General features: G+C 45.1%; 2 protein-coding genes across 7 annotated transcripts in view; one reads left to right on the top strand and one right to left on the bottom strand.

Moving 5' to 3' along the window:
• Positions 1-2,339, top strand: part of LOC134013768 (myelin proteolipid protein-like) — a 5,796-nt gene extending 3,457 nt beyond the window's left edge. For both annotated transcript variants that reach the window (XM_062453478.1, XM_062453477.1), the window contains exons 4-7: positions 310-487; positions 847-920; positions 1,131-1,196; positions 1,402-2,339. In XM_062453478.1, the coding sequence (XP_062309462.1) occupies positions 310-487; positions 847-920; positions 1,131-1,196; positions 1,402-1,476 (393 nt within the window). In that variant the 3' untranslated portion in view covers positions 1,477-2,339. The remainder of the gene's footprint in view (positions 1-309; positions 488-846; positions 921-1,130; positions 1,197-1,401) is intronic.
• Positions 2,340-2,391: 52 nt separating this feature from the next.
• Positions 2,392-7,316, bottom strand: si:dkey-125i10.3 (cell surface glycoprotein 1). 5 transcript variants are annotated; one of them, XM_062453338.1, is made up of 12 exons: positions 7,203-7,316; positions 6,620-6,677; positions 6,420-6,528; positions 6,169-6,314; positions 5,987-6,050; positions 5,641-5,694; positions 5,132-5,227; positions 4,281-5,017; positions 3,389-4,112; positions 3,062-3,118; positions 2,823-2,925; positions 2,392-2,691 (listed from the first exon to the last, which is right to left on the bottom strand). In XM_062453338.1, exons 2-12 carry the CDS (start codon positions 6,627-6,629, stop codon positions 2,593-2,595), a joined length of 2,199 nt encoding a protein of 732 aa, XP_062309322.1. In that variant the 5' UTR covers positions 6,630-6,677; positions 7,203-7,316; the 3' UTR covers positions 2,392-2,592. The 5 variants fall into 5 exon arrangements, with proteins under 5 accessions (XP_062309322.1, XP_062309321.1, XP_062309318.1 ...); XM_062453337.1 differs by having other exon boundaries at positions 3,389-4,160; positions 4,233-5,017; positions 7,203-7,315; XM_062453334.1 differs by having other exon boundaries at positions 3,389-5,017; positions 7,203-7,315.
• Between the last annotated feature and the right edge of the window lie 1,064 nt (positions 7,317-8,380).

Below are 8,380 nucleotides of genomic sequence, written 5' to 3'. Positions count from 1 at the left end.
TTAATGACTTGTCACCACGTGAAAGTCTCCAGAATCCATGTATAAAACCTTTTGCTCTCAATGTTGAAGCATTTGTTAATAATTGAATCAGAATGCAGATACATTTTTGTAATAATGTTTTATGAATTATACAGAATTATTCCACATTCCACATTATACAAACGTGTTATGTTAGGGAAACATGCTATGTCTGATTATTCTGCAATAATTGGGTCACCAGGGACATGTACTGCTGTACATGTCCCATATTCTCCTTGAACCTAACTTCCTGTAACTTCGTGTAAATGAACGTATCACTTCCTCCCGCAGTTCCTAGTCCTGACATACATCCTGGTCGTCATCTGGCTGGCTGTGTTTGCCTTCGCGGCCATACCTGTCTTCTTCTTCTTCAACATGGCACAGACCTGCCATAACATCAACCTCTTGGCAGAGACCGCGCCGAGCATAAACCAGCACAGCTGGATCTGCATGGACGCCAGGCAGTACGGTGAGAGCGACATCTCATGGCTGTCATCCTTCTTCCTCCTGACAGACCGGTTGATGAATAGCTCGAGACTCGACCCCGATTGAACATACCGTTCTTGTCTTTGAAGAGAGGAATGTATTGTATGTTTAAAGGCTTAAGGTAAATCTTTAGACCGTCCATCTCCGTCTCTTTGCGGGGGTCTGTGTCTGGCTCTCGGGCAGTGTGAGACCAAATGGGACATTGTTAGAGAATAGAAGCAACCAGTTGCAATTGCATTGAAAAGGACAAATGGAGAAATGATTGGCGGCGGAGTGTTTTCTTCAATGGTCGCAAAATGAGAGGTATTTAGATTCACATTTCTAAGATAACCTTTTCTACAGGTCTCCTTCCTTGGAACGCCATGCCAGGGAAGGCATGCGGAATGACGCTAGCCTCGATCTGCAAAACCAAAGAGGTGAGAGAGAGTACGGTGACAGGATGGTATTCGAAAACCTCATGAGAAGGAACACTTCCTCCAGTCTGTCAGGTTTACGCCAACGGAAAAGGATGTTTTGATAAAACACTTGTGAAATAGATCTCCTCTTTATTATGTTTGTCATGTTATTTTGATGATGTATCTACGTCATGCTACTACAGTTCAAAACGTCGTGTTTCTTCTCTGCAGTTCTTTGGCACCTATGACTTTTATATAGCTGCATTTGTTGGTGCCGGGGTGGCTCTCCTTGCTTTGGTGAGTTGAACTAGTGTCATCCTGTTCTCCATGCATTTGGTTGAAAATACTGGTCTGGAAGTGCACAGTGCAGCTTAGGAGAGTAACTGTACTGCCTGTAATTGAATCCTTTTCGTGATCTCTTGTCACCCATCCATCTCTCTCACCATTTCCCTTTCACTCCCTCCCTCTCTCTCCCTTTCTTTCTCCCTCTCCTGTCTCCTAGTTCCTCTATGTGATAGCAACGACCTATAACTATGCAGTCCTGCGCTTCCTGGGAAGGAAAGGCATGCGCTGTTAGGCTCTGTGACCCATCCATGTCCACTGAACCCCCCTGGCCACGATTGGCGACCGTCACACCCGGCACCTCTGTCCTCCTCCACCCCCTGTGGCACACACCTGTCACCTGACATCACACAAACTGCTTCCTGTCTGGGTTTTTTTTCATTTAAGCAACTCACTGTGAGATGTACAACTCCTGTTTGTAACACCCTTCCAGGCTCGGCACATCTTACTCTGTCGAAGGGGATGATTCTCTTCAGCTTGTTGCTCATTTTCACGTCGGGTGCGGCATCTCTGATTTTGAACGACTGCTTTTTTTTGTAAAGATTTGTGAAATTATACTGATATCACTGTCGTGTTGTTCTGTCTCAGTTCACTCTCCATGTAATCCTGGGTCTCGCACTCAATGTTTTTGAATGTTGACAAAACATGAGTGACGTGAGTGTACTAAACAAATCTAAAACATGACCCCCATACCAAAGCTAACGGATGTGTAAACTGTGCCTACATATTTATACACGGAATACCTTTCACATGCTGCTGCCTTCTGATTGTATTTAAAACATGCTTTCCCTTCACTGAAAAACAGCTGAACGTGCAGGAGTTCTGTACGAGGCTGAAGTGTAATTTATAAATGGACATCCATCTAGTGTTAATGTAGTCAAACCATGGATGATATATTTTGCACACACTCTCATAATATGTACATACTCCTTGTTTGTCCTTTTTTGACTGATCATTGGGTAGGGATTCAAGGATATTCACGGCTGCAGTGGTGCTATTGTTACTGTAAAATGCCATGCTCAATCTCCATGCTCTTCTAGGATGTATTAATGCTCATTGCTCATAAAAACAAATGGGACAGATTGCCATATATCCGAAGGATGTGATGTGTTGGCAATTAAAATTCCTATTAAAGCTTTTGAACCAGAGGCATCACAGTAATGTACTTTATTTGATTCTCATAACATTGTCACATTGGGAATAGAAGAGAAGAATGCTCGGTTGCTAGGGGGACTATATTGAAGCCAGCTATTGTGGAGAAGGAGAAAAAAAGAAACCTAACATATGGTTCTAAAAGCATTTAGAACAGGCACAAATCACAGCCTTGCAACGATTGATCTCGAACTCCTCTTTAAATCGTTTTGAAGAAGCAGCCGTTACAGTGGATCACCTGTCCATGCAAAAACATGCCAGTCTTCATGTCTCCCAAGGCCAGGCTGCATACCCCACACTGCAGGATGGAAGGAGGAATTGAATTAGCAGGGTGCCACAAAACTGTTAGGTCCATCAGCAAAAACAAAGAGCGTAATGTTCACAGTAGATTATATTCAAACCAGAGGAAGGATAAGGGGATTGGGGTACCTTGAAACAGCCTGGATGGCTGTAAATGGGGGGGAAATCGATCATAATCTTGATAGTACCATCAATTGGGGTATCACAGTATGAACAGATGGGTGTGCCATTACTGCATTTGGAAGAGAAAGTTCACAAAAGGAGTATGTTTAATTGATTCTAAGCATTCACATTGGTAACACTTACGCCATTGCAAAGGAATTGCTTTTCAGTTCAATAATGGTGGACAACAGAGTAAGATCACTTACTCAGTATGGCGCAGAGAATGGACTGTAACTAGATTCACTACTGGTTCAGTTGCCTGACTGCAAAGGAAATTACAACATGAATTAGCAATACAAAATGTGCTTTACACAGGGACAAAACTATCATGATATTTTGGCCTGTGAATTTGCAATAAAAGTTTATAATGTATATAATGTATACATGTTTTACATGAGGGTGGGATAAACTAAATACATAACTGTAGTATGCTATCATATGTTTTTCATTGAACGTAAACAAATAGTAAACACAAAGATTGACAATACTGACATGCTAGCATCTTGATAAAACACATACGAGATATAACTTACGTTTCTTCAGAGCTGTTTTTTTCACTCTCTTGACCAGATTCTGATTCATTGGAGCATTCTTTTGCAGATTCCACTGTAGGTCCCACACTTTCCACAGAAGCTTCAGCAATAACATCAGTGACAACCACTGCAGTGGAAGATGCTCCCTCTTCTAATGCCTCATCCAGTTCCATGGCAGACCCAACAGATGGCTCCTGTACAACCTCAACAGGTGCTTGAACAGTAGACGTAATGGCGGATTCAATAACTGACTCCTCGACTTCAACAGGTTCTTCATTTGCTGCAACAACAGGTTCAGATGCAAGTTCAACTTTAAGTTCAGCTGCTGGTTCAGCTGCTGGTTCAGCTGTTGGTTCAGCTGCTGGTTCAGCTGTTGGTTCAGCTGTTGGTTCAACTGCTGGTTCAGCTTCTGGTTCAGCTGCTGGTTCAACTGCTGGTTCAGCTGCTGGTTCAGCTGCTGGTTCAGAAGCAGGTTCAGCTGCTGGTTCAACTGCTGGTTCAGCTGCTGGTTCAGAAGCAGGTTCGGCTGCTGGTTCAGAAGCAGGTTCAGCTGCTGGTTCAGCTGTTGGTTCAGCTGCTGGTTCAGCTGTTGGTTCAGCTGTTGGTTCAACTGCTGGTTCAGCTTCTGGTTCAGCTGCTGGTTCAACTGCTGGTTCAGCTGCTGGTTCAGCTGCTGGTTCAGAAGCAGGTTCAGCTGCTGGTTCAACTGCTGGTTCAGCTGCTGGTTCAGAAGCAGGTTCGGCTGCTGGTTCAGAAGCAGGTTCAGCTGCTGGTTCAGCTGTTGGTTCAGCTGCTGGTTCAGATGCAGATTTGGCTATTGGTTCAACTACTGGTTCAGAAGCAGGTTCAGCTGCTGGTTCAGAAGCAGGTTCAACTGCTGGTTCAACTACAGGCTGAACTTCAGATTTCACTTCAGGATCCGATGTAAGTTCAACTGCAGGTTGAGCCTCCGAGGTCAATTTCTGTTCAAGCTGTACTGCAGGTTCAGCTGGCGGCTCCTTAACGGGCTCGACAGTTGTCTCAACAGAACAGACAGTGGCAGAGGCGGCAGTACTTTCAGCGGTTGACTCCATTGCAAGTTCAACATTGGGAACAAGAGGCTCAGACACAAACTCTTCATGTAAGGATTTTTCTGAGGTCTCCATAACAGGTTTTTCTGCATGTGTACATATTTCTGAAGATTCCTGTGTAGATTCTTCTTCCCCTTCAACATGTGACGTCAATGCAGGTGTAGGGTCTTTGTCGTTAGTTGTGTCAAGTTCGATGGGAAGTTCGTCGGTGGATCCTGCAGTTACTGGTTCACTTACAGGTTCTGCCACCGCAGCAGATTCTGCAACAGGTTCCTCTTTTACATCGCTTGCTGGTTCCACGGCAGGCTCCACCGTGGGTTCCACTGTGGGTTCCGCAGTCAGTTCTGTGGTCGTCTCAGGAGAGCTTTCCATAGCGACCTCCTTCACAGGTTCAGCAGACGCTGGATCATCAGGACACTTCTCTGGCACTACGGCGATCCCTGCATCATTATCAGGCTTCTCATCCGCGGCTTCCTTGGGCGATTCTCCCTCTGAATTCACAGCAGGTGCATCGGTTGATTGGGCATCTTGGCCATGTATGTTAGTAGTCTTCTCACTCCTACATATCCAACCAGAAGAAAATAATTCATCATTACAACCGTGCCTCCCAAAAGATGAAAATGACCTTTGATGGACATGATATTAAAGAGCACTGTGGATGGGAGCCGCTCACCCAGACTCGACTGATACCTCTGGAGGAGATTGCTCCCCGACAACCTGGGCCTCGGTTGAGGCGGGCGCGGCCTCACTAGCCGCGGTGACACTCTCACTGAGGAGGGAGAGCCAGACGCAGATGGAAAGGAGACATGAGCAGACAGAGTTTTAATCAGTGAGGGAAAATGAATGAGAGAGAGAGAGAGGGGGAGAGAGACAGAGAGAGAGAGAGAGAGAGAGAGAGAGAGAGAGGGAGAGAGAGAGAGAGAGAGAGAGAGAGAGAGAGAGAGAGAGAGGGGGGGGGGGGGGGGAGGGAGGGAGGGAGGGAGGGAGGGAGGAGGGAGGGAGGGAGGGAGGGAGGGAGGGAGGAGAGAGAGAGAGAGAGAGAGAGAGAGAGAGAGAGAGAGAGAGAGAGAGAGAGAGAGAGAGAGAGAGAGAGAGAGAGAGAGAGAGAGAGGGGGGGGGGGGGGGGGGGGGGAAAAGCACACAGAGTACTATTTGAAGAACAGTAAAACAAAAAACAATTACCTTTTAGTTGAGGGAACTCTTCTGAATGGGGGACTTACTGGAGCAGCTATGGACCTATTAGATAGATAAAAAAAAGACATAAAAATGAAATTATCCCTGTCAAACCATACAGCACATTGGAATGAGACCAAAAGGTCCACGTTTAAATATCAATATTGGTCAGAGAAAATACAATGAATAGGGTGAATTAAGAAAGACACTTAGCCCAGTTTAAATCCTAATCCATTATTGGGTTTCTCAGTGTCGACTGAAACAACTTGTTTTTCCTGTTTTGTAGCTGCACGGATACAGTATATCAAATTAACAGTGATAATTACCACCACTCCATCAAAGACCATATACTCACTCAAATTTCTTTGTAGCTGAAAGGACATACGAATTCAGCCTGGCTGGTCTGATAGCCCTGGTCCCTGAACTATAAATAACAGTGCATAGTGAACACAAAATACAATGACATTCTTTCATCATCATTTAATTCCAGCCAATGTCGTTCCTGTCTCACCTGGCTTCAGGGGTCGTGGGGTCAACACCCACTGGCTTCAGGGGTCGTGGGGTCAACACCCACTGCTTGGTCATTTGTTGCCTTTGTGGGAGAGGTCAGTGCAGTGGGAGAGGTGACAGGGCTGGATTCAACAGAAGATAACTCAATGGGTTTCTTGGGAATCTCTGGTTTTCTTGGGGAAAATCGAAGCACATTTGATCGATTAGGCGACATCACTTGACTTGGTAAGGGGAGGGGAGGGGGGGTCGGGGTTGGGGGGCGGGTGTCCATGGGTTACCGTGGGCTATCTTCCTGCTGGTTTGGTTCTGTGACTGCACGAATCCAACTGCCATCTCCCTTCATCGAAGTCCGCACCTTTGTGGTCCGGAGCACCTGCTGTCTGTTCACTTTTGGAGCAAAACAATCATGTCAATAAATATTTGGTCATGCAATGTTGTTCAACATAGGAGTGTGCCATTCCAGTAGAGCTCAACTTACCAGTTGACATGATGCAGAGCTTTGTGTGTCCAACCAGACTTTCTGTTGACACAGAAATCTGTGGGCGTTCACTAATTATTGCGAGGGTTATGTTGTTAAGTATGTTAAGAAATATGTAAATAAAAAAAACCATAGTTAATTAAAACCATCAGGAAGTCATCTGCCTTATCAAAAGTTTTACACCTCATTTATATCAGGGCTTTTTATGAAATCACAAATGGCTGGATATTGCTCGTTTGGTGCAGAAACCGAAGGAAACCAAGTACTGTATGCATGCTTGCCTTCACACATACTCTCACTTTAACTGTTTGTCCTTCTCTGTCTCTCGTTTACACACGCGAGCGCACACACACACACAGTAGACAACTAAATTCCTGCTTCGATGGCAACGGTTTCAGTACCAGCACCCAAGCAATATAATTCAGAATATAATATATATATATATATATATATATATATCGACATCATGCATATATTTACCTGCAGCTATGCCAGGGAAACAATTACACCTTTTAACTTAAGGCCATGATGAAAATGTCTCAAATGGTGCAGAACCACTCTGTGGAACACGAACAGCACTTACCAGTGAGTCAGTGGTAGATCCTGCTTTGGGCCTCTCGCTCAGAAGTGCATCTCTCTCTCTCTCTCTTAGAGATTGTTGCACCTGCAAGAACACAACATCTTAAAGTGGCCCCTCTCCCCACTCGAACAAGCACAATGGCACTGAACCCTTGGCACCGCCCCTCCATGTCGGAGCGCAGTCTTTTTTGTTTATAGCTTTAGATAAGACAGAAAAACATTCTTTATTCTTCATGTCACATATCGTCCTGGCGTGAGGGGTGCAAGGAATCCAGAGAGACCTGATTTCCGTACTTGGTCGTTGCTCTCTAACAACCATTGTTTGTCAGGTGGTGCTGCCTTCTTTCAAAACGATTTACTGTGAAACCAAGCATTGCTCCACTAACTGATATGAATTTGATCTTCAGATAAGCACCTCAAAGTGTCTCACCTGTCAAAATAGTGCAATCATTCACTCCAGTTCAAGATCGTTCTATCTAAAATATTGATATAAGATGATATTTCATACAATAAAGCATTTGAAAAGATTTGACGCCATTAAAGTACACACTGACAGCACCACAAACATGCTGCAGTGAAAAAAATCACAAAGGCATAAACACAAACAGGAGTGAATTCATAGAGACAAGTTCCCCGCAGTCATAGCTGGTTCCAATCAGCATGAGTCAGCCGTGGTTTACATAAAACAACATCATTATTATATGCTTGCCAGCTTCAAACCTGCCCTCCCCCGACCCCCCCCCCCCCTCCTCAGCCCCCACCCCACACTGTACAACTCAACATCTAAACCCAGCCCCTGCGCTTTCTCCACCCCTCATCTTACAGTAATCCCTATCCCAGCCCCACTGTACCTGTACACCTCTCCAACTCTTCAGGCCGCCCCGAGTGGTTCCCTGTACAAGCTCCCCCCCCCTTCATGATGCAGCCCTCTGGGCGCTTTTGTGAGAATCTTAGGCATTTGCAATCACCTTACCGGATCTAAACAAAAACACTACTGTATGAAAGCTATGTGAGCTACGTATGAGTGTTGTGATTGATGGAATGGGCTGTGCCAACAGAAGGAATTAGTGGAGGCCGTTGTGAAGTACAGGAAAGGTACATTCTGATCTGTCTCTGTTTGTGTAGCACTTTCCTTACAAGTAGGCTCAGTAAAAGAAATACAGCTAAGCAAAGGAAGATAAT

This window comes from Osmerus eperlanus, chromosome 27 (genome assembly GCF_963692335.1).
Source record: "Osmerus eperlanus chromosome 27, fOsmEpe2.1, whole genome shotgun sequence".
Classification (NCBI taxonomy): Eukaryota; Metazoa; Chordata; class Actinopteri; order Osmeriformes; family Osmeridae; genus Osmerus; species Osmerus eperlanus.
Note: the sequence above shows the minus strand (reverse complement) of the source record. Positions and strands in the feature narration are given on the sequence as shown.

Coding starts and splice junctions, on each gene's coding strand:
- si:dkey-125i10.3 (XM_062453334.1), bottom strand. Junction 6,051..6,168: donor GACCCCTGAAGCCAGTGGGT/GTTGACCCCACG, acceptor TTTATAGTTCAG/GGACCAGGGCTATCAGACCA. Junction 2,926..3,061: donor CATTCTCTGCGCCATACTGA/GTAAGTGATCTT, acceptor TTCCAAATGCAG/TAATGGCACACCCATCTGTT.